Consider the following 26666-nt stretch of genomic DNA (forward strand, 5'->3'; position numbering starts at 1 on the left):
TAGCTATAGAAACTCTATATTTAATTCTTTTGAAACTATCACAATGATTATCAAAGTAAATATTTTTCTTTACAAATGATCATAAAAAGGAGAAAGGAATAAACAACAGTGTAAAGAAGAATTACAGTACCATTTTTAAACTGGTATTTATCAGTTTCCAGGTATCTTTTTTTTTTTTTTTTTTCTATTCTTTCCCTCTTTGCCCTGTTATTATTTGAATATTTAAATATTGGATATTAGGGTTCTGTTCAATATAATTGTCCGGTACAATAACTATCAGTGTTCACCTCATGCAATTTCTGAGCAGCTAGTCATAAAAACATGCCCTGGACTGTTTTGATTCTACTCATTTCATCTATTATATGTATTTGTTTGCTTTTCTGCAATAGCTGCAGCTATTGTCATAGCTCTTATCCTACTGGTTGTTCAGGACTGGCACCACTGATGCCTGCTTTGTAGAACACCATGTATCTCTATCACTGAATACAGCAAAAAATATTCTGTAATATTTTTTTATGTTATCCCCATTAGAGGGAAATAACAACCTCGTCTTCTATTCACAGTAGGATATACTCCAGCTAAAATACAGACTAAGATTAGATCAACTATTTACAGCCCCTGACCTTCCTTGAGATATGAAGTCCCACAGTATTACAATTAGTGGCAGACACAGAACTTTTCACTTCATCTCTGATCACAGTAAGAAGTGAAACACCATAAGGAGTGAAACTGTTCTGCTGATGGAGACTGCTGAAAGACAAGGGGCACTAAGCACTTAATGTCATAATTAAAGGGCACATGGGGCTTTGAGAATTGTCACCAGATGAGAGTGGGTTCCTTTTTTGTCTTATGAAAAAATATTTCCAGAATAAAAAGCACTTTAAGGCAAAATAGTAATAATAAAAAAATCCCAAACTGTCTTCTGTAAAATTTTCCATTAATTTTCATGCAGTGCTTCAGTTCTTTACAATGCATCCATTGTGTATGTCTGTACATATCCAGGCATTCACAACACTTGTTCATGATTATCTGAAGTTGACAGAAATGTCCCCCAGCAGGGTCTTCACCCAGCCCAGCAGTCAGCAAGCACACTTTACTACCGAGTGCCATACCCTCATCCTGCAAGCATCTCATTTGTACTTTCACTGCAGCAGCACCTGATCACTTCATGCCACTACTGGTGTTGTTCTTTAGTGACAATTTCCCTTTTGGTTCTACTATAATTTAAAAAGAGTCTGGGCATTATTATCTCAATATCTGGTTCTGTGAGTCAGTTCAACTAGTAATTTAATAATAATTCACTGAGAAGGTTGGAATGCCAGCTGAATGCTAAGCAACATAAAATGTTGATAAAACTTATTCTGTGTTATTCTCTGCAGACTAAGGCACTTAAGACTTCTTTACAGAGTAATACAGCTACAGCACATGCAAGCAGAAAACACTGCGGTGTAAAACATTGGGTATTTTGAGGTAACTGTAACATTTCTATGTTTTGATGTAAACATTGGCTTACATCCAAAACTCAGAGTTGCTTCACTGCTTCTGACAGTTCCAAAGATATTCGATACTACACAGACATATTTTCCAGCATCCCTTGATTTCTCTGGATTATTAATAACAAGTCTGCCTCCCACCATACTGTAGCGATCCTTTGTTAAATCGATATCCCAGTTGTTGAGTTTCCACCTATTAAAAAAGAAAAGCCAGATGTAAGATTTGGCATCCAAAACCAAACCTAGTAAGCAAAAGGATTTGAAAAATAATTCCTAAATTGTGATAAACTATACAGGAAGTTATTAATACACTATTATGTATGCTTTCAGTTTTTCCTCAGCAAGAGCCACAGATTTAGTGAACTTTATAGGTGTTTTAAATATAACAGCCTCAGTCTGCTTCAGACCTCTCATAGATGGGACATACATTAAAACTTGATCCATGTAGTACCAGACACTTGAGCTGCCTACTGATGAACTAGCTAGTGATCAAGCGCTGGGACTATAAACATATTGTCAAACAGCTACGTAAAGCCAAACTGGCTAAGGATATACTTCCTCAGCACCCTTGAAGGTGAAATTTTCAAGACTTTTTTGCACAATTACTATAGGGGATGAAAATGTTTCATAAAGCCTAAACTGCTAGTGAAGTCAGCACAATAATTGTGTCACACCAGATTTAAGAGCTGCTTCTGTATTCAGAAAATTGCTAGACGCTCTCATCTTAATCACTGTAAAATTCTGCAGTGGGTTTCCTGAGTTGCTGTAACTTTCCCTTCAGACTACAAGAGAAACTTGGTCGATGAAGTCTGGCCCTTAACAAATTCTATTGATTTCAAGAAAATTACAGTACAATGAGTGTGAACCAGTATGCAAGAACTTGTATCCATTACTGTTTCCACAAGGGGGGGCCCACAATCTTCTTTGAAAGGAATTACACATTTACTGAGCACAAATACGAAAAGCTGCAACATTCGTGATCATAAAAGTCTTGCAGTGTGGATTGCTTTTTGTACTAAGTGAAGCATAGGCACTGCTTTCTGAAAAAGAGAGCACGCAGACTATATGTTCCTTCCTTACTGAAAAATTGTACCAAAATATACAGAATACTCATTTGGAAGCTGAAGGAAACCACCAAATTAATTAATTAAATAATTGAATGGCAGGCTTTTCAAGATGCAATAAATAGTATTTAGCTTTGATACAATTTTCGGGGTATCACTCTTCAATCCTGTGAGATATTCTACACATCTGTATTACAAATAATAAATCCCCTGTGCAGAGTGCAGAAATAGCTAGGAATAACTTTAAGGAGTACAGCTTATGTTGCAATGAAAAGCATAAATCACATTAGTATTTGATCTTTAGCAAGGGGAAAGGGCCATCAGATACTGAAAGAAGAGTGGACGAAAGCTTAAGAAAAAATGTAAATTAAAAAATGTCTAAAAGAAGACTAAGAAGATGAATGGTCAGAAACAACAGAAGTGTCAGGAAGGACTTATATACCTCCAAAACAGCATATTTTGGCTGAAAAGCTATTGGACTAAGGGCTAAGAAATGAAGACAATGCATTCAATGCAGACAAATAATGGCATCATGAAAAAAAAATAAAGTAACCTTGTCTTGCATTGCAATTATTTTCACAACAGCTATCAGCAATAATTGTCACATCCACTTAGATATGTGGAGGCTGAGGGGAGGCCTCATGGTGGACTGCTCTCTGGGGACAGCGACAGGACCCGAGGGAACTGCATGGAGCTGGGACAGGGAAGGGTCAGGCTGGGTGTTAGGGAAAGGTTCTGCACCCAGAGGGTGGTTGGGCACTGGGACAGGCTCCTCAGGGCAGTAGTCACAGCACTGAGCCTGTGAAATTTCAAGAAGTGTTTGGACAGTGCTCTCAGACACATGGTCTGATTTTTGGGTGGTCCTGTGTAGAGCGAGGAGTTGGACTCAATGATCTTTACTGGGCTCTTTCAACTCAGGACATTCTTTGATTCTATGATCCTAAATAGAAGAGTTCTGGAGATGCAAGACAATTGTTCCAGAGTGACTTTATTCATTTAGGTTTCACAGAACTGATAACAGATAAAGAAGAACACCAAAATTTATGTTTCAGGAAGACAAATTTCAGGAAGACAAATAAGTTCAGGACCAAACATAGGATAATTTAAGGAAAAGTATCTTTTTTGCTGACAAGACATTGTGTCTGACCTTAGTTTGATGACAGCAGTTATCTGCCCATGATTAGGTTGTGAATTAGTCAGATTAATTACAAATAATAAATCCCCTGTGCAGAGTGCAGAAATAGCTAGGAATAACTTTAAGGAGTACAGCTTATGTTGCAATGAAAAGCATAAATCACATTAGTATTTGATTATTATATATATTCTATATATATATTATATATATATTCTATATATATTATATAGAGAAATATACATTTCTCTATACATACAGCTAGAGCAGATAATTGAGCTTATTGGCCTGAGATCTCACAATGAAGCAGAAATGCTCTGTTAATTACAACATAATTATCATGAAAGAGTTCATATGTGTGAATTTTATACATTCATGACAGTCTCTTTACAACATGGTGGATAAAGAAGCAACATAAGATGAGCAACATAAGATGTAAAATATTCAGGTTCAACACCGGTCCTTCTTTCAGAGTAAAATAGGATCAAAAAGCTATTCTGATTCATGAAGAACAAGGACTTGAACTCTAGGCATTCCTAACTTAAGATAGAGAGATTGCTTCTTAAGTGCTTTTTAAAGGTTGCTTTTTTATGTTTTGCATTTGGATCACTATTCCTTTCAAAAGCTGAAAACATTTAAAACAACAGGACTGTAATATTTTCAAGACTGTCTAGACATTTTGGCAAATTGAATCCAGGTTGATTCTTACTGAAAAAATAGCAAGTCTACCAATTTTCTCCTGTTAAGACGATCAATCATTTAATACAAAAAAATGAAACACAGAGTAAAAAACACAATAAGACCTGATAATCAAAATACGAGAGATTACCTGTAAGTAGGAAATGGAATTGCTCGAGCTCTGCAGTTCATTGAAACTTGTCCATCTGAAGATTCTTCTGGATATATGGTATCAATGGGTTGCTCCTCAAAAACGGGTCCATAACCTTTGTTTCCTTCCTCTGAAAAACAGGTAGTTTGAAAGTTAATCACTTATTTATTAGTAGTCAAACTGAAAAGGAATTTACAACACAACTACTGTGTTCAAAATGCAAAGGCGAAACAGTGAGCACCACAAAATCAAGTTTTATATGCATCTGGAAAAACAGAACAGTGTGGATAACAGTAGTGTTGACCTTCCTTCACTGACTTCTTCTTCAATACTGTCCTCTGAGAACAAAAGTAAATTAGACTATGTTCCTCTGAAACTACCTTCCATTTCTTCTGTGCTGGCATCATCATTATTTTTCATAGTTTTGCCAGACTCGATGGAGATAATTACGAATTGAAGATATACCCTTTAGAAATGCAAGTCAGACCAGCTTATTTCACAGAGGCCAACAAATTCTCATCAAACAGGTCCAGATGCAAAACAGCAATCTAAACATTAAGTGTCCCTCATCTTACAACCTAATCAGCTCCACTTGTTTCATATATTTGGAAGAATACACACAAAGTATGTAAATACATACAAAGACAAACTAATCTTGGAGATCACAGCTGAGAAACAACTGCATTGTTTCCAGAATGTAATTCTGTCCTTCCTTTCAGGCTCAGGTATGTATGTTAACTCCTTTCTCTCCAAAAAATAAACAAATATCCCGTGCCAAAAATAATTAAAGTTTGTAAAATTAAGCAGTTAAAGGTGAGTGAGTGTCAAACAGATTTGGCAACAAACTTTTTTTTTTTTTAAACTTTATCCTCCATTTGATGGTGCTGTTGTAAAGATTGCAGGCTCTGCCACCTCCTGCTGCATTCCCTTCTCCTTTGTCTCCTCCCAGTGTATAAGGCTGCTGCTCTTTGGGGTCTGTAAAAGCAAAAGCAGAGGCGGGAAAACTCCGGGAAAATTCTGCTCAGCAAATCCAGGATGTAACTGTGTTCTTTTTTTTTTTTTTTTTTTTTTTTTTTTTCCCCTCCCTTTGTTTTTCTGTGAAAACAGCAAATATGCATTCTTGGTATAGAATGGCACTAGGAGAAGATGGTCCCTGCTCAGTATAGATATAAGTTTTAGACAACAGAGCTGTCATTCTCACAGGTCTCTGCTGAGACTAAATTTACAATTTGGACATTTGCAAGCCAAACACATGGGAAAACCATTGCAGTACATGTCTACTTCCAGGCTCGCTTTTCACTCCAGTTCAGAGCCCTGTTCCAAATCCTGGAAATGCCAGAATACCTTCTGAAAGATGACAGGAAAAATCTCGTAAGATAAAAGAAACAAACATAGTTTTCCTAAAATTATCTGTAGAGATATTTGAAACTTTAACTTTTTTTTTTTTTTTGAATTGTTTTAACTTTTTAATATGCATAAAACAATCCTTATGCATGTATTTTCTTGTTTGTAAGTTCACATTCATAGAGAGATTCCAGATTACAGAACTAGCAGAAAACTGCTATTGCATAAAAATTAACTTCCCTTTCCAGTTCAATTCTGGGTAAAAGCATTGTTTCCCCTGGGGACAGGAACAGATTCAAAGGCACTCCTATGCAGTGATAGGTATAGTCACGCAACTTCATTTTTAAAACAAATTAATTTAATGAGAAGAGAAAGCTTTGAAAGAAGGAAAGAAGAGCAACCAGAATGAAATGCAGAGCTTTTGAAAAATGGTTTGCTTTCTTTGATATTTTAAAGCACAACACTATGTAAAAATCTATGTATTGCTAGATCAAAAGAAGTCAATTCAGACTCTAAAGGCAGAAATCGTGTATTTGCTTAGAACCTTGAATGACTGAGCCACAACCCTGACAGCAGTTTCTGTGCAGTTCTTAAATATGAATATAGAATAACAATGGCCTCTGGCAGCACATAGCCGTATCATATGCAGCTGACTGTTTCTGCCATAGGACTCAAATGGTGCTACAGAGCACTTAGGCATTTCATGGCATGCATTTTTAATGCTTCCAGCACTATTAATTATATTGAGTGAATGTCTGTTTCTTACACCTATCAAATATGCTTTGTAACGGCACTTCTGTTGCCATCTATTATGAATTGAGTTTCAGATAGGCTGAACATAAAAAGATGAGCAGACTGTATGCATGCCAGGTGTGGCAACCAATAAACCCTTCATTCTCAATCAAAAGTTGCATGCAGAGCAGTAGTATGTACACAACATGAGGAAGAAGAGAAAAAAATGAACAGCAAGAAATTTTCTAACTTTAGCGGAGAAACATGCCTATGTGATGGAGTTTGGGACCAAAGAGGACACTAAGAGGACAAGGGAAAAGACCAGTTGATTGATGTTATGCCTACAAGAAAAAGGAGGAAAATAAAAGTAGGGAAAAGAATAAGGAAAAAAAAACAGGGAAATTAGAAAAAAAAAAAAAATAGGGAAAAGAATAAGGAAATATATGCACTAGATAAATTGGGGGTGAGAAGTAAAGCATATTTTACCTGTTCTGGTCCTGCGTTATACAAGAGGATAGACTACATGACCTCTCAAAGACCCTTACTGACCTATTTTTCTGAATACATATGTATATATAAATAAAATATAATACTCTAAATAATTATTAAAATATAATTGTAATATATATATATATATATTAATAAAATATAATATTATGATTATATTTTAAATCGGAGCAAAAGCTACCATCCAGTTCTGAATATTCAAGGCATTCTTTGGTGAGTTCTGTAAATGAGGTTCAAATTTTCAACAAGGCTAAAAGGTATTACAGGGTCTTTTATGAAGATCAAGAAAAACTCTAAGTAACTGATGAGATCATGGATCCAATATAGGTACTGATGCTACTGGAAGATGTCCCTGGCCTCCTTCTCCAAGCAATACTGTCTAGCTGTGCAGTGAGCAGGGGTATTCCACCTTCTGAGTAAGAAAAGTTGTCTTATTTTTCAAAACACCTGAAAGGACCACTGCTTCAATAAGACATACATCTGAAAGACCACTACAAGATCAGTTACAAAATTGTGTTAGTACATCTTTACCTCGTTGCACAAGCCTGTGAATAATTGTAATATAAAACATCCAGCACTCAGAAAAAGATAACAAAAAGATACCTGAAAATAACAATCAGCAACAACCTAAGGTAGTAATTTTCAAGTCACCTCATGTAATTTCATCTGAAGTAGGAAAGGGAAGACACAATAAAAAGGCCTGCTCAGTGTATCCAAATTCTTTATATTTTTAATTTAGGAAATGTCATTTTTTTTCCATATTACTATTTTTAAAACAAACTAACTTTCGAATGGCTTAATTTTGCATGATATACATCAACATAAGAATGGAGAAACAAATAGTTTTTCCAGCTTACATATACTCCTGTTGTTTTACTTAGGTCATGGAAAGAACAACAGAAAATAAATCAGTAGCTGATCATTCATGTCAGTCCTTCTTGTATCTCTCTTCACCTCATATCCTTCCTCATGTCCTAACCACTTGCCCACTCAAATGGCCTTACAGTCTCTCAGCTCTATGCTCCCATTTCTCCCCTATCTCTCATGTCCATCTCCTCTTTGATACGGAAATTATGCTTAAAGTTACTAACTGTAAAGGTATTGGAAATTTTTAAATACAGCCACCACATACTTCCATGCTTTGTGCTTTATTTCCAATAGTCTAATCACTGTCTGTTGTTGCTAGAGAACATATTTCTTTAGTTCAGTATTTATTTTCATAAAGTAATTTATGTAAATTTACTAATTCTATGTACTGTTGTAACTACACTGACACTAAATTACTCATGTCAGGTACAAATTTGGCATACATTTAACAACGTAGCAGATAAATTTTGACTAGATTTTTAAAAGATGAATGGAGTTACTGTCCATTAAAAATACCCTAAATTATCCAAGTAACTTTTAAACTTAACTTACAGGTCTTCATTTAATAATACACTTGTGGAAGAACTGTTCACTAGAGGGTCTCTTTATCTTTATCTCTTTTATCTGTGGGCCTGCTGCTGCAGACAGGCAAAAGGTTGATTATGGATGGGGAGAAGTATGGACACTTGGGAAATCTTGGGATTTGAGCACCAGGAGCGTGAGAGGTGGAAAAGATACATGGTAAGAATTAAAATAATATTTGAATTATTTTATTTGTTTTTCAAACAATCCCTTATTCCTTTTTTTTTTTTTAATTATTATTATTTTATTTTATTTTTGTTTTTATTTTTAAATCACCCTTGGGACAACATATTTTGTGAAATGACTCATTACTATGAATTTCCATGACTGTGTCCCAGTCTGCTCTAGATCTGACGCAAGATGTACATACTCCTCATATTCAGGGCAACATGCCTTTGATTTTTCACTTTGATTTTCCCAGTGTATGAACTTCAAACCTTTTAAAAACAGCAAATGATCCATTTTTATTTTATTATATATATATAAAAAGGTGACTGATTACCTGATATTTCTATCTGATCTTGGTAGGTCCTACCAAATCTACCATAGCAAATCATGCCAAAAGATGTATTTTTGAGAAAACAAAACAAAACAAAACAAAACTCAATTTTTTTTTAGCATTTGAGTAAGACTTCAATTTTTTTTTAGTATTTCCATTCTGAAGTCTAATGATGCTTAAAATAAACATATATAGATATATTTAAATTTTAATATCTAAAGGTCTTTAAGTTTTGGACCTGTTTGTTGAACTTCCTAATTTTACTGAAAATTCTGATATTAGATCTGAGTTTCACTTTCTGTTATTTTACCTACCTCTTCAGTCTTTCCTCTTGTAACTATGAAATAATGAAGAAAAAATTGCATCAAGAGCACTTGTTCACAACTGCTCATGTTGTTCTTCATGTACAATGGAAGCCTCCTATTTGCATTCTGCATAGTATTAAGAAACCTGCTATCAAAGACAATATATAATCTTGAACTCAAAACATCAATTTCAGTAGGTTAGAGTATATAGCAAATAATTTCTCTGTTGAGAGAGAGCATCCAAATCACTTTCAGGCAAGTCAATTAATTTTATTATCAGCTAATTCAGTCCCTTCAAGGTTCTAATTTATTTTGAAAATCGATTTTACTCACAGATTAAGGATAATGTCATGAAGCAAATCTGATGATAATTATGGAAACTGCTGTGCGTGAGTACAACCAGAAAAGGAAGTTAAAATATGTAGTTTATTAAAGACCACTGTGACCTTTATTTCACAGAATAAAACAGCTTTTTAACAGCAGATTATTTTTTTCACCAATATGAAAATATTGGGGAAATAAATAAAACCTAATTGCTTATTTTTGTCTTGTTCTCAGCTATGAATTGCTCAAATCACCTATATTTTTAGGGGTTATTTTCTAATCTGTGTGGCAAGGAACATAAAAGGCTTTTCTTATGGATACTCTGGGTTTGCAGCACTTCCATGTATGCAACCTTAATGATATGATACAGAGGAGATAAAGTTTGAGAAATGAAGTGATAGCAAGAATAAGTATTCTTTTTTTCATTTTTCTTTCTACTCAGTCAATTTGCTTGTGTACTGTAGCAAATTCAAAGCGAGATTCTTGATGTTTGGAATTTATCTTACAAAATTTTGAAAGATGGGGATTTCATCCAAAGTAGTCATATACTTATTTTCTTTAGGGAGGCTAGATAAGCATTTCCAGCAAGTAATTCTCTCTTCATCAACATCAGAGAGAACTTATATCACATACCTATGGTTAAAATAAAGTGCTATGAAACTTCCCATAGCAGAGTCTGGATTTACTTGACTGTAGCTGTGCAACGTGACCTGGAGTCTCCCAGGAAAGCCTGCAGGCACTGAACCCAGAAATAAAGCCTCCTCCTGGAACTGAATAGTCTGAAGTTGCTGCAGCACTATCACTACCAACAACAGCTAACGACAATTCATCTCTCATGTCTTCGAGTGTTAAGAAGACTCAGGAAACAGGGGACAACAATGGCATGGCCCACCCCTACACATGTTGTTATACGGTTGGCTTTACTTGTTTTGCAGCAGCATCTAGAAAACTCAATAGAAGATCAGGGAGCAGATGGTCAGGCAGTACATTAATACTGTAATACAATAACAGTCTTTACCCTAAAGAAATTATGCTTCCACTCCAGTGCAGCACCAGAAGTGCAACTGTACTTTCTGCTTCTTGTTTGTTCTGCAGGCCTCAAATACCCAAAGAACATGGAGAAGGTCAAGCATGAAGAGGCAACATTGTACTTACACCATCACATATTCAGATATATAACAGTTTATCTGTTCCTTCTTAGCAAACAAATAATAATCTCTAATGGAAGCCATACAAATATCCTTTTTTTTCTTTCTTTTTTTTTTTTTTTTCCAACAAACCCTAAGCAGAAATGTATTGAAATAGTGATCTTATCAATATATATAGGAATATAATTTCTAACATACCAGATAATTTATCAAATCCACTTCCAATCTTTTCAAACACTTTTTTTGATGCAATATGTCTATGTATCATTTATTGCCTGCAAAGATACTGTATTTGGATCTATAAATAATAAATCTTGAAGTATAGTTTTAATCTATAAAGTCCCTTGGGGTAAAGTTACCATCTCTCCGGGTATCTGCCATTTAGGAGACTGTAAGGTCTGTAGGGCTTTCCCAAATCCATTTCTAATGCAGAATTTAGGTTTTGTATTAAATATGACAATAGATATGAAAAAGGCTACTTCAGCATGTCAGGGTATGTTTATTTCTCAGAAAATTCTAACTGGCTAAATTCCAGCCCAGGGAATGAGAGAGAGATTGGCCCATGCTACTGCTTCTCCTGAATCACAATACGGTAATGGACATGTTAATATCTTCAATTAGTCACAAAATTGAGAGACTTTAGCAATATGAAGTATAAATAGCATGGATAGGCAACACTGCCAACTACAAACTAGTTTCCCATAAACAAATCATTTTTCTGCAGAAATTAACTGTCTACAACAACCTATCCCAGCAACCTCATCATGCTTCACAGACCTGAGAAAATGGCAACCCCGAGCATCTGGCACAGCATGGCTGAAATACAGGATCCTACTCCTGCTCTGTACTGAGTTTTACAGAGCCAAATCAATTTTTAATGACTCTTCCTAGGTTCAATCATGTTTGTTTGTTTGTTTTTTTCTGTATCACTTGGATAATTTCAGACTCGGGAATTTTCTGAATTGGCACTGATGAGATGAGACTTAGCCTCTGGTGCATTGTTTTCCATGGCAGTAGTAGTTAAAGGAGTAAGTTCAAGTACAGCAAAATGCCTAGAGTAAATTGCCTAAAGTAAATTTGTTGATAGTTTTAGAAATCATGATACATATCACACAGGAAGAGTAGCAAAAAGCTAGTGATCTTAATCATGACTTTTGGATCACATGGAAGAAAATTTGGAAAATGGGAAACAAAGACCGCTGGTAGATGCTGCTGCTAATAATTGCACATTATTTTACAGTTAACATATAATAGCCACCATCATCCAAATAATCTGTTTTCTTCTGCTCAGGGCCAGTTGCCACAGGTACACAGAGAGCTACTTTCTATATGATCTGAGACACTTTTGTAAGGAACCTGAAATTTACTCGTTTAATAACTTTGTACAGACTTCTGCCTGTCTTTTCCTTTCTTCATTTTCACATTTTGTGAAATCAATTCTCTATCTAATCTAAATACAGAAACGTGGAAGAAAACCAACAATTCTCAAGGGGAAAAGTACATTGTAATTTTACAGTTAGTCTTCTATGATTTTCTTGAATGGCTCTCGTTCAAAGATAGGGCACTAAACCATGTTAAGACACCAGCTTATCAGTGCACCTTCAGGTTGTTAGTATGATAATAAGCAAATAATTAACATTTACAATTAACATTTACTCTCATTTTTGAATTTGATATCATACTGTGAGAGATTTCAAGCACATCTTAATTTTCTACATTTTTTTACAAGATACACCTTTTCATGATGGCTTACAGGCTAGTTATAACCCACATTTCATTCAGAAGCTGTGGAATATTCTTAATTTAGAAGTAAAACTATTTTTAAAAAATATTTTTCCTTGTCCACAAAGTTATAAATGCTTTGTATTTCTGGAATGTACAAAATGACCCAAATTTACTTTCAGAACAGAATTGTCATGACTGGTAGACAGTATTACCACACAAATTTTTAAAAAGTTGTATATTTAAAGGGTTGATCAGAAATGGTGGATATGTAGTTATATGGCAAATAAATACAAAGTAGACTAAATGTGATGTTAAATGTAAGATTAAGTTACTTCACCCAAATGCTTCACATGATGCAATGGTGATTTTAATGGGTATCTATTTGCATATCTGCCTTAGTTGTTCTACAGTGTCTTTAATCTTGCTAAATCCTTAAATTAAAACACACACACACAAAACAAAACAAAAACAAACAAACAAACAAATAACAGAGAAGTAACTGGTTCTTGTTAGGGGAAACAGCTACAAAACAGATACAAAATGGTGCAGGCATTTCCTGTTTTTAGGGCACTTAGGCTTCTGGAACAGCTCCCAGATGTGGCACCACTGACAAGGCGTTTATCCAGGAAGAACAACTTACACATGTCAAAGAGAAAAACATTAACGTGTAAGGTACCAAATGTAAAAGAAAGAGGAAATGATGACAGACATTACTGAAATGTAGTGAAGGGAAGATAGCAAAACATGAAGTGCTACACTCTATACTATATACTGTTCGTATATATATATACGAATCCTTATGTTCAGAAACTACAGGGGAAGTATCCTAAGTCCCTAATCCTCCAAATACTTCTGGACAGTGCATGCTTTTCTTTAATATAATCATTCAGTTGCATAGTAGAAAAATATCAGACTCTAAGACAGTAAGACCAAAATGCCAGGTACTAACAGAGACTGCTGAAAAATAAAGGGAGAAAAATTTGAATGTTTTTTTTTTAACCTATGGATTGCATACTTCAGCAAAAAATCATTTTGCTTAAAAAAAAACAAACACAAGTATGTAAAGAAATATTATTTTTTCTTTTAGAATGACTGTTTATAAAACAATTACTTTTGAAGATAGCTGTAAGAAGGTTAGCAAGTAGTTTTTTGATGAATAAACGCCTAATTTCACTGTCATGAAAACATATTCTTAACAAAAGATGGCATATAGTTTTACTAAGGGATGTCTGCAAGAGCTACTCCTGGAAAAATTAAGGTCTTTAACTTCATCTTTAGAAAGGGTAAAATAATAATATTGGCAAATAATAATCGGAGGCCAATAATAATAAGACAACAATAAAAGTTCATTAAAGGCCTCTCGTTATTTCAGCAACATAATTCATCACAAAATTTAAGAACCTAAGTTGATCCAAATAAACAAGATTGCTTGTGAATGTAATGTTAAGCACATGTTCAAGTCTTGTGCTGGATAGGAATCAACTTGATTCTAAAACCAATGCAAATTGTGACATGAGTATAGATAACAAATTACAGTAAAATATTTTGCAGAGGTCAATGCCAGAATGAAGCTAAAAGAAGTGAAATCCCATCACTCCCACTGAAAACCAATATAAAATTATTTTCATTAGCAACTTTATTCTATCATTCTATTGAATGTCTTCTCCTTCTGCTCCTGCTTCCTGTATACTTCTCTATTTCTCTGGCATTTAGCATTGCTAAATGTGTCTGCTCGAGACAGTCATTCAGTATCACTATCATCAGTATTGATCTGACACTGTAGAATCCCATTACATATTTTCACATGAGAGAGGGATGAAGATCTGTTGACACAGCACATGGCTAGATTAACCTTGAATGTTAATGGATATATAAATGCAATGGATTCATTCATTATCTTAACTATCACTAACTCATCAGGTTCCATATCATCATTGTAAGCCTAGAAACCATTTGATATTTAGAAGTATATCTTGTACCGTTTTCAATAAGTCACAGGAAAGAGAAGCTCATGCTCAGGACCAAGTCGATCTGGGAATGAGCCAAAATATTTCTACCAGGCTTGCAGGAAGGTAAAAAAGGCACTTTCAGGTTTCTGAGCATTATGACCACAGAGCATGTTATGATTATGTATCTACAAATGTCAAACGCCCTTCTGTAGCATTAAATGATCTTCTAACACCCAAGCAGAGACATAGCAGACAAATGGGTATTAAGTGAACTAATTAGGAAAAAAAAAAAAAAAAAGAGATATCTCTCTTTAGCAATTGTGGATAATGACAAATGTTGTGGTAAAGATCTTTAAACAATGTACAGTTCAGACCTCAGTTCACGACATGTATTTGAACCTCCTATGCTAGAGAAAACCCAAGCCATGTAAAATTTAAGGTTTGGGGCTGTTTTTTATTTTTATTTTTTTTTACTTCTCTAATAATCAGGTGGGAAAAATTACACTTGGCATTTATGGGTAGCTTATGTGCTGAAGCCAAACATGTTCAAGTCCATAAAACTCATGATGCAGCATTTAGCAGTCTAGAAAGAAGATTCTGTTATCCTGACGGAGAAGAGGTACCAATGAAAGCCAGCAAGATGTTAAAGGGACATCAATCACCAAGAGCCAGTCAGCACTTAAACAGAAAAAGTAGCCAGTCACATAGTGCCACTTCATATTATAAGAAAGGGTTAGATTGTCTTTGGGAGGGCTTCCTCTACTTATCCAGACTGACAAAGGCAGGGGAATTACTCTTATCTTAAGCCTTCTCACATGTGTCAGTGAAGTCCTTAATGAGCCATGTAGTTTATTATGTAGTTTTTCTTTTATAGCAAGTTTCTAGTATGAAAATCTCCAACCCTTGGCAAAGCAATTTTATCCTTATGCCTACGAATGAAATGATAAAGTTTGCTTCTCTTCTCACGCTTCCAGTAGGAATGCCAACAAATACCAATTAAAGTACTTTTCAGCATGCTCAAATTTGACTATCAGATTCTTAAGTCATTTAGGTGATTCCTCCTTAGAAACACAAGTGCTATTTCAAAAGTTACTTAAGAACCTAACAGCTTGGTCTTTTGGGAAAGCTAGTGCTCAGCAAATTAGAAATGTATTTAGAGTGTGGTAGCTACTCTGCACAATCTCCTCACACAAGCCTTCCAAGTGCATAAGAAATACCAACGACGTACTTAAAAATTCAACATGTTGCCTAATCACAGCCCCATTTATACATCAACACAACTGTCTTGTATTGAGAAGCCTTATGTCCCTTATGTCTTACCCGTTCGCTTGGGGTCCTAGTGACTTTTGAAAATAAGGCATAAGGTTCCCTAAATAACAGAAGTGCTTTTGACATTTTTGCCCTTGGACTATCAACTCATTTTACACAAACTAAAATAGTTCCTAGAATAGAAACCTGCATTTTGAGTCTTGATCTGACCCAAAATCAAATACTGCCTGACTTGGCACTATGAAGTCTCAAGTCAGAAAGTTTGATTAGAAATAAAATATTGGACAGTGTAATGTTTTTTGCTGTTGATTCCTCCTACAGACAAATGTACTTGAGTACTCACTAAGCACAACAAAATGTAAGCCCTCTGCAGTTTGTTTTTTTTTTTGAGAAAAAAATAGAATAAAACATGCATGATTTTGGATCAGACTCTTAATTCTTTTGGCCCAATTTATTATCCCACGTGAAGATACAGTTTAGTTCATTGATTCATATGGGATATGACAGATGAAAGCAAAGTCTAAAATCCAGACTTGTCAATAGGATATGAATATAACAAGAAATCAAAGGCCTCTGAGGAATATGTTGAAGAGAACCCACATGTCAGAGGAAAGAGAAGAAGAGTCAAATATTAGCAGTAATAGGCGTGAAATAACTTTTTTGGCAGTGGACTGACAGTCATCTTGATGTTCCCTGAGGAGTGATTTGCTGCTTTCTACGCCTTACACTGCTCAAATGTACTCAGAAAAGCAACCCTTACTATAACTGTCTGTTATATCAGTAAGCGAAAGACCAAATTACTTACGGCTTTTTCATCAACTTAAATGTAGCAAGGCTACATTTCAAGCATTAATTTACCTGGAAAATAAAAATTCCTCCTGTCTCATAGCAGAAGATGATTTCTGTCTAAACTTCTGATCCACTTATTCATGTAATGTTTGCTTCACTTCATTCAAGAAACTGCACATTCTACTCTAATGGGTAATGGCTTGTAATTAAAACAATTTTTAACTTCGGCCTTTGATTATCATAAAATAGAAGTCGGGGGTGTTGTTCCAGAGAAAACTCCAAAATTCTAAAAAGGCATGTATTTTGGTTTTGGAGCAACAACAACAACAACAAAATGTAAATTTCTTGTAGTAGGAAAAAGATTTGTTTGAAAATAGGTCACAATCCTTGGCTTACAGAGTGCCAAAATAACTGTGATCCTTTCAGGCCAAATTCTGAAAATTTCAAGTCAGGGTAGCATTCAGGTTTTCAGCTTCCTACCTCCATGCTTCCAAGATACTTCCAGTACTTATGCTTGGAAGCTTCCATGGTTTTATCCAAAGCATGAATTCTTAATGCTTTCAACCTTTTTGGCAGCTGTCTTTGTACTTGAGACAGACCATATAGTTAGACATTGACTCTGAAAAGTACATGTTTCCTGACCCTAGAGCAGTTCATATAGTAGGTCTGTTTAGGAGCCATGGGTTGCAAAATCCTTATCTGGTGATTCTGGTCATGGATCAGTTTGCCCTATGGCAACTCATGTAGAATCACCTTAGAATGGTGCATCTGGGACTACAGGAGACAACTTGAGCCAAAAATACTTCAAAGGAAAGCCCATGTTTTCTTAAAAAATGTTGAAGCAATCTTTTTACTGCTAACTTGTCTATTCACCATGATCCTTGATTTATCTTGTCACTGAAATGAAAACTTTTGATCTTTACTCATAAACTGCCCTCAATTTCCATATTCTCCATTACTATTGACAATGCATTCCCCTCAATGGCATCACATGTAGAAGAATACCTCCTAAAACTTGACCTGATCACCCTAATTGTGCTCTTTCTTTCTCTACAGTAGCTATTTTTCTCTTTGTAACCATCCTGTGACATTTTCAAGCAACCCCTTTTATTTCATCTTGATTACTGTAGCTATGCATTTTCTGGTTTCCATGACATTGCCAAGAAATACATTGAAAGAGAAAATTTGCTAAGACTACCAGCAGCTCTAGCACTCACATGAAATGAGAAAACCTCTAGCAAGATTCAAGTGCTAGGGCAGAGCAAAGACTGCAGATTCATATTTATGTAATCTAAAAGGACGCTAAAATTTCCAGATGACAGCAGCAGACTTAACTCAAATAGGTATTTAATTATTTATGCAAAGTAGAGCTGGTCCAACAGCTGAGTGTGTGTGTGCTACTCAGCCTTTTAATAATGCATTAGAGATAACGAACTCCCTGTGATTGTACAAGACTATGAATCCTCCACATTGGAGCATGGTGCTGTAGTCCTTAATGGTGGCAATAAGTTTTATCTTTGACTTTAGATGAAAAATGTATGCAAGTCCCGGATTTACTCCTTACCAAAAGATAAGTTAGGAATTTTCTTTGAACTTGAAAAGCCTTCTACAACCAGCACTATTAGAACCTCCTCATATTCAAAACTCTTCACACCAATGCCTTCTATTTTTCTCACATGAACCTACCAAAGCCAATTACAGTCAAATGAAAGATAAAATGCATATTGCCATATCAGTGCACACTCAAACTACATTCAACATCATCAGACTCATCTTTGTTCTTTCTATGTCACTTGCTAGTGACACTCATAGCACACCATCTTCCAATGTCATTCTAAGGCACCTGGCATGAGGTACCTTCTGATGCCAAGCCCCAGAGGTTGTATGGGGCTTTGAGCAACCTAGTCTAGTGGGAGGTGACCCTGCCATAGCAAGGGAGGTTGAAACTAAATGATCTTCTTTAAGGTCCTTTCCAATCCAACCCAAACCATTCTATGATTCTGTAATCTCTGGCTTATGGGCACAACTGCAATGTACATAATACACAATAGCATTCATCATTAGTTGATTATTCATAGCTGACCATCAAGAGATTAACTAGATGTTTTTTGTCAGTGGTTGACCCACACACCTTTTTTTAATCAGTCAATGTCCAGCACTTCTTTGGCTAGTTTTGTTAAAATGAAATCACACCTCATGTTACTGGTGATAGCTGACAGACTTTTTTCAGGAAAAGCCCAGTATTAAATTAAAGTTGTGAATTTTAGTTTTTTATTTTGGTGCCATCAATAACCCTCTTATCTTAACAAGGACAAAACTCTTAAAACACCTAATAAATATGTTTTAAGAGATAACAAGATTTTAAAGGTCTTGATTTTTATTAGGTGTAAGTATATTCTCCAGTAAACTCAGACTTGGAGTAAAGAACCAAGTTTAAACCCTTCATAGAATAAAATAGTGTTTTCACTAAGTGAATAAGCACTCCTGTGATCTACATAGTAACTTCCTAAATGTAGTGTGCTTACTTCAAATATTAATCATATTTTTGGACTCAGTAATACAAACAATATGGTCTTATGATAGTGTTGAGTTGATACCTGAAATGGTAGGCCAGATTAAACAAGATCATGAAGTGCTTGTTTCAATTACAGACTCAATACATAATTATGTAACAGCCACCACCCACAAGAAAACAAAACAAAAAACATATCAGTATGCTTTATGACATGCAGTAAAACTAGTTTTATGAATAACTTTCCTCACAAGGTAGGGAATGGTCTACAGCCTACCTTCACATGCATTAGAAAACAACTGCATCATTAGTACACAATAATTGCACTTCTCAAATCTCAGTCATCATTTTGTGTATGCACAACTTCATTATTTTGCTTTTTACATGCTCTGATCTTAATCCATGCAGTCTGTACATAAGTAAAACATTCTCTTTCTTGAGGAGAGCTCTATTTATGTTGACAATCCAATTCATAATGGCAACTAAAACCCAGCATCATTTAAATTGACAAGGATGTCTGAAACAGGATTTACAAATTTCAAGTTGTTTGGAAGGATTGGAACAAAAACTAGTTTTTAATCTTTAATTTTAACTTTCCAAAAAGATCCTTCTATCTTTTAGAGCTAAACCAAAATTTGAGTTGCAAACACCTCTGTAGTTTCAGATATTAGAGACATAGCTCCTGCAATTTTTAATGTTTATGGCTGCATCTGTATTTATGAAAAGTTTTACTGTTTGTAATTTCAGATTAAAGTCAGCACATGTAGTATTGCCCCAAGTTTTTGCCCCATGTGTTTTGAAAACTACCACTATGCTGTGCTGACAGGAAATTCAGATTTTGTGAATTTTAGATAACGTCTACATTATAGAATTTTCTGTTTATTGTGTCTTCTTGTGGGCATATTTCCATTCTTCCAAATGTGTTGATTATCTGTGCACAACTAGATGGTTGATACATTTTTTATAATCTTGGATGACTATAGAGAAAAAAATAATTCTGTATGCCAACTGAGAATAAACAAGAACAAATTTAAAGTTCAGATCTCATTTTTGCAAGCTTTTAATTATGTCTTCCATTGTAGGAAGTATGCTTCCTTACAGCTTCCTTAATCACATTTAGTATTTCATTGTATCTACACAAATGAACTAAAGCCATACAAATAGCATAATTGACCTTGGAATGAACACAGCTTAAAACAGTTAAATGAATTAACATGGAAGGTCATCTTACCGTGAAGATGACCGCTCTCACAGAAGATGAAACAGAATGTAATAAGGTGACCGATGAAGAACCACATGGTTATCTTCTATTCTGAGATTATCTTAAAAGGAATTCTGCCGTGCAACACCAGTATTCAGAGAACTAAAACCACCTGATGAGAGAGAAATAAAAAGGAGTAAATAATTCTGAAACAAGGTTTTACCTCATATCACATTCAGCTTGCCATAATATCTGTCTAAACAGAATACTAAAGGATAGATTATTTTGGATAATAAATGCACTAAACGCACTATCAAATTTTCTGGATTAAAATAATGATCTCTTCTATTCAGACAGCATGCTCTTGAAGGATACTCAGGTTTCCTGGTGATAGTAAGTAATATAGCAATTGTCAGTACTGAACATCCTTTATTAAATCAATCTTCCTAAATCAGAAGTATGCCTTGCATGGGATCTAGATCGTTTCTTTGACAACACTTTATGAAAAGATATGATATGTTAGATATGTTGAAGTGTTCTGTAGTTTGCAACAACATAAGGAACATGCAGATTCTGTCCTCCCCAGTCTCAGTAAATACTACACTATAATTAATGATTTCAAAGTCTGCAAGAAAAAAAAATACAGTGAAACCAAAGTATATGAATCTTTTTAAGGATTCATTTAAGTTGTCTAGTATATCATTCCTTTAAAACTTTTAGCATACAATTTATGATCTTATGGAAAGGCAGTATTCGTTTTTATGCATTTCCTTTTCATTGCTGAACATAATGATTATTGTAATGTCATATTTAAAGCTTTATTTTCTCCCAATGAGAGAAATTCTTCCTGTATGTATACTAAATTGAAACTACAGGAACATGCAGCTTCTTTTGAATATTTTGAGATTTTAGATACCATTTTCCTAAATACTTAACACTTTTTACTTCTCTCAAGCAATTTTTTGCTAGCTTTGCCTTCTGTATGGTGGTTGTTATCTGTTTCGTTAGGGCAATGTGTTAGCTTTTTTGAAGTGTGTAATTTTCCTTTTTCTTTAATGGATTTCTTGCCATGCATAAATAAAAACACATATATAACCCTTTTATATCCATCATATCTTGTTCATACTCCTCCTGTCTTCTCTTGATTGGTTCTATTGTATCACTGTTTAAGTTATGGCCTTCACACAAAGAAAGGCTTCCATCCCTGACAGAATATTGTCATATGTTGGGTATGTGAAAATATTACCTGCTCTAATAAGTTTATAAATTTTGTTACTATTTCATTACATGAATATGCTCATGTGTAGTTAAATACCCTTCAGTACAGTACTCTAGCACATGTTAATATGCCTTTGTCACTTTTTTTGGGATGCAGTCTTGATGCTACTGATTTCCAGTTGCCCATTACAGGTATTGATGACTCTGACCACGGCTTCTACCTTTTACCTGGACTCTTGTTCTCTTGTAAAGTTGAAATATTTTTAACAAGCATGTCTAAACTGTACTAATAGTTGTGAAAATCATGGCTGTTACATGAAAACATTATTCAGCAAAACAAGACCTGTACAGTGATCCCAAAAGGTAGGATTGATTTAGAAATATTCCCTGGAAAAAAACTCTCACATTGGCAACAAATACGTATGCATACTGTAGGCAGATCCAAGTGGCAGAATTCAACCAATGTTACTCTCTTGCTTCTGAACTTTCTTTAGACTCCAGTATTATCCTTTTCTCTACTAAACAAAGGATATTCACAGCTATTTTAGGCATCTATCTTAAAATGGGAGAGGTATGAAATGCTGTGTCTGTATGACTCCTCAGAGGTAGGTTACATCAACAAACAATTTTGTATACGTGTCCAGTATCTAGATCCTGGCTATGAAGGTTCTCATGGTATGACACTGCCTCTCCTGGAACACATATTTCAATGACATGAATTAAATTGCACAGTCCCTCTGAAATAATGCACATAATTAAACAGCAACGAAACAGTAACTCCGTTGGGAACAGTAATAATTACACAGTAACTCAGGGTGATAATAGCTGTGTTCAAATGTATTAACAGATGAAACTACTAAGAGTAAACCTGTGCGCTCTCTCTGACGTTATAGGCACCACTGCAGACAGAAGATGCCTCCTCCCTCTCTTTTGCAGAACTCAAGTTCTTTCTGGAAAGCTACTCTTATCTCTAGCTCTCTGAAAATGCCTTTCTGGTGGCTCAGAAGATGTAGTCTGAGCACTGCTTCAAATTTCAGTAAATGAAAATTGTGTCAGTGAATGCTATAAATACCTCATTTTATTCAGATATAAAAATATCCCCCCTGCCAGGATTAAAATTCTTTCCTTGCTCTCACTTATTTCAGCTGGGTGAGTTCTGCGTATACAGCACATCTCTGCTGATTTATCTCAGCTTGTGGATGAGAAGTCAGACTGCTTCACACTGCTCTGGTGAATTCCAGCAGAACTGCCTGCTATTAGATGAGACAGCACACGGGTTATCCTCTGTATGCCTGAAGCAGCGTGACTGTATGTGATGCTACTACCCAGCTACCCAAGTGTGAACCCAGGAGAATTTGAGGGAGCAGCACTCCCAGTGGAAGCAGCACTGTGAGCTGCAATGCTCATGTGGTGTCATCCATTGCCTTTTTTCCTTTATAGCTCTCATCTTTTCTTTCCTTGCAGAGAGAGAAGGCTATTGTTGGCTAAGTAAAAATCATTCCCTAACAAAAGAAGTCATTAGTATGACTCACTTTTCTGCCCTGTAAAAGGAGAGAATGATTGCTTGTCTGGTTCTACACCATTTAACCTGCACAGTATACTATCCTCTTTTTCTAACAACAAAGCATCATAATTTTAGCAAATGAGTAAGAGATTTTAAAAATATAAAATAAAATGAGCAAGCACTTAACTGCAAATGTGTACACTTTAATTACTATCTAATGCACATTAGCACATTTATATCCTTTCTTCAGTTCAGTTTCCCAAAACATGACTACAGGGCCTTTGCCTTGTTAGATTCAAGAAAACTCCTGGATAGCTGTCTGGAATGTGGTCCTCCCAGAGGAAGTGGGGAAAAACTGGGACATTGGCTGCTGAATAGAAAGCACATTCAATTTTGAGCACGGGGACCTCCTAGAACTGCTCTGGAGACTTGCAGTGTCTCATGATGCTTCATTATGATCTGGGTGCTCCCAGGACAAAAGGAAAGACCTGCCTCTTTATACTACCAAATCACAATGATTCTTTAATCTCTCTCTCTCTCAAAAACAAACAAGCAAACAAACACAACAACAACAACAAAAAACTTTTAGGAAAATGTCTGCATTTTCTTCCTTATTCTGTGTAGCTTTCTTCAGGTCTTCACTGCTTACTCTTGCCTTCATTAAGAAGCAAAACCACTTGCTTTACAGCTATGAAATAGATGGTTTGACATCATTTCCCTACTTAATGTAAACCTGTAGATGACATCATCACTTTGCAAGAATATAAAGCGTAATATAATCTAATCACAAAAGCAAAGGCAAAGGCAAAAGAGCAGGTAAACCAGTCAGATGAATAAAGATCAGGAGATCTAAAGCAGTGCCACTAAACTACAGAAACTACTAGATATGAAATTAAGATAGAGTGGGGGTATACAGAGGGATAGAGGTCTACTGTGAAAATGCAAGCAAGAGTGGGGATGTTAAGGGGATGAAGAGTAAGCAAAGAAACCAAAGTCAGCATCACAGAGGGAAGGAACATTAAGCGGGACATGTAACTGAAGTGTGGGAGGATAGAAATAATAAACTAAGCCAAAGGGGCAGTCAGAAAGAAAGATATAGAGGAAAAGCAATGGAGAAGGAAATGAAGGTAGATGAAGATACGTGAGGATAAGGAGTTTGTACTACCCACAGCAAGAGACCAAAAGACTGAAGGAAAAGATATGATACAGATGGGGGAGATTATTTAATCTGTTGTGTATCAGCTAGACTACCACAAAGTGAAAAGGGAGGAGCTAGGAAAAACAGAGAATCAGCTCACAGCTGTATACTAGAAAATTAACAATAGATACCTCAAGACTGGAAGAGTGTGGAAGAAGAAATGTCATCAAATTGTGTGTGTTAGTAAATCTCAGCTTTTACCATAATGAGATCTTCCTTTCCTTAGGCTTTCAGCATTAGGCTTTCATCAGCCCCTGGCATCTCCTCAGGGCTTCCCCTTAGGAATCCCTAGCACAGAACTGATGGAGAGGGGGCAAAGGAAAGTGTTTAGGAGCTCTGGCTTGGTACACACAGCTAAGAGAGGTAAATCAAGATTCTTGTTGCAGTTCTCATTTCCTGCTATATCATTATAATTACACACATTCAGGTTTTAGAATTGGTAGAAATTCCGTCCAGATTAGACTATAAATAAATACAAAAATCTAGAGGAAATCTCGGGTTCTCCACCCTTTTTCAAAACATGAATATACATAATTGCAATAATTTACTAGTAAATTAACACAGTGGAAACTTATAATCAAAGCTTTTTAGGAGCAACACAATACTTCAACCTAATCAGTGTTTTGTATTTTATTATTATTATTATTTCAGGCTCTTTTACTGATTTTAGTAAGCATTTAACTGCTTGTTATCCTGATTTTCTTAGAAGAGGTTGCATTTTTTTTGCTATGATTAGTAGCTCCTCAAAAATTTTATTACTTACGTAGTATTTAGAATTACCATCAAACTTTTGAAGTTAAATAAAATAATGATGCACATCATATACTATTTATTGTATCACCCATGGTCATCTACTATTTTGGTCTTTGCAATTTAATTTTGTAATCAGTCAAGCTTTTGAATTTTAGGTTAGACTGTGATATTAGGAGGTGAATTACATCTCATTCAAAAGTCTGTCTTCTCAAATACTATCCCCAAACCTTCGATCTAATTCTGAAACCAATACTTTAGCCACTAGTGTTTCCTGCTCTTCTCTATTACCAGAAAAGTCATGACAGCTAAGCTCCTTCCCACTACACAGATTTATCTCATTACAGTGCTCTGGGATTACTGTAAGTAAACTTCCAAGTCAGCCCTGCTCTTATAGCACTGTTGTGTCTACAAAAGATTTTAGATGACAGCTGTCTATCTCTTAGAGTCAATAAGTGGCCTTAATTCGCTTCAGAAAGGCTTGTATAAAAATGCTTTATTTCCTTTTGATCACCTTTGATTCCTATAATTATACTCTACATTTTTGCCAGATTTGTTCAAATGTAAATGCAATTTCAAATTTCTGCCTTTCAAAACTCATGCTGCTGCCTTCAGTAGTTGACCATTGGTCCAAACAGTGAGTCACCAACAGAAGTGTGCTTCTAGTATTTTCTATACCACTCTTTAAAAAGAGTATAGCTGCTTTCTTTACTTCACATGAACAAAAGCCAGCTAAGAAACCCTTCAACTTGATGGCCCATAAATAAGATGATCTTCTATATTTTCCATATTGTTAAGTAAATAAATAAATAAATGCTTCTGTTCATTAATATACTTAGGCTAAATTAATAAGCACAAATAACCAAGCATAAAGAAGATAATAAATTCCTTCTCTAGACGTGTTAGAGCTGTGCCTTTTGCACTTGAAAGTCATAGCACCTTATCAAGGCATCAAGAAAACAGAAAGCCAATAAGAAGAAACAAAAATATGTTATTGCAGAAGACTGACGTAAGGTACAGAAGATACCACATACTTGAATTGCAACCTCATTGGTACAAGCTGTTTTTCATTGTAATTTTCTAATGCACTATTTTTTAACATAGGAAAACATGCTGGTAGTTATTCACACTGTGGATTTAACCCTCCTGCTTCTTTTGTATTTACACATCTAAGAATCAGACTTCAAGACTCAGTAATTTCTTCAGTTGGTTGCTCAGTAGGTACTCTTGCTTTTTGATTAAGCAATTAAGGAGCCTTATGGGACTTTGCTTGCCTGCAACCTCATCCCTTCCATTTTCTTTTTTTTTTTTTTTTTCATTCTTTGTTTGGACTTTCTGTTAGTTGGTCCTCTCAAACAGCTCATGCAACTAATAAGATGTCTTATTTGCATTCACAATTCATTATAAATAAAGATTCTTTTCCCTACAAGGGATTCTTTTCCCTACAAGTGGTCACATGCCTATCTCATGTTGCAGTTAATCAATGACTCTGTCATTTAGTACTGACTGCTATTACAAACATATTTTTTAGAAAGGTTAGGCATATCCTAATTTGTAGCAAGATCAACAACTCAGCTTTGCTATTAATTATTAATACAGCTTAGTTTCTTTTCATGAGTCATTGAGCTGCAAAAAGGTTTTGTTTTCAGATACCTTCAGATAACAGTGTTGCTCAGCTGTACTGAAGCACTGTCCTTAATCAACATGTCAGTAGCAAAGGGCCAG

At 35.3% G+C, this 26666-nt stretch overlaps 1 protein-coding gene across 10 annotated transcripts in view; it reads right to left on the reverse strand.

Annotated features, from left to right (window-relative positions):
* The window catches only part of CNTN1 (contactin 1), a 253317-nt gene that overhangs the window by 74397 nt on the left and 152254 nt on the right, over nucleotides 1-26666 (reverse strand). For all 10 annotated transcript variants that reach the window (XM_084521505.1, XM_084521507.1, XM_084521503.1 and 7 more), the window contains 3 exons: nucleotides 20302-20443; nucleotides 4519-4648; nucleotides 1514-1686 (listed from right to left, as the gene is read on the reverse strand). In XM_084521505.1, coding sequence (XP_084377631.1) covers nucleotides 1514-1686; nucleotides 4519-4648; nucleotides 20302-20368 — 370 coding nt within the window. In that variant the 5' untranslated portion in view covers nucleotides 20369-20443. The remainder of the gene's footprint in view (nucleotides 1-1513; nucleotides 1687-4518; nucleotides 4649-20301; nucleotides 20444-26666) is intronic.

Source organism: Aythya ferina (genome assembly GCF_964211825.1).
Source record: "Aythya ferina genome assembly, chromosome: 1".
Taxonomy (NCBI): Eukaryota; Metazoa; Chordata; class Aves; order Anseriformes; family Anatidae; genus Aythya; species Aythya ferina.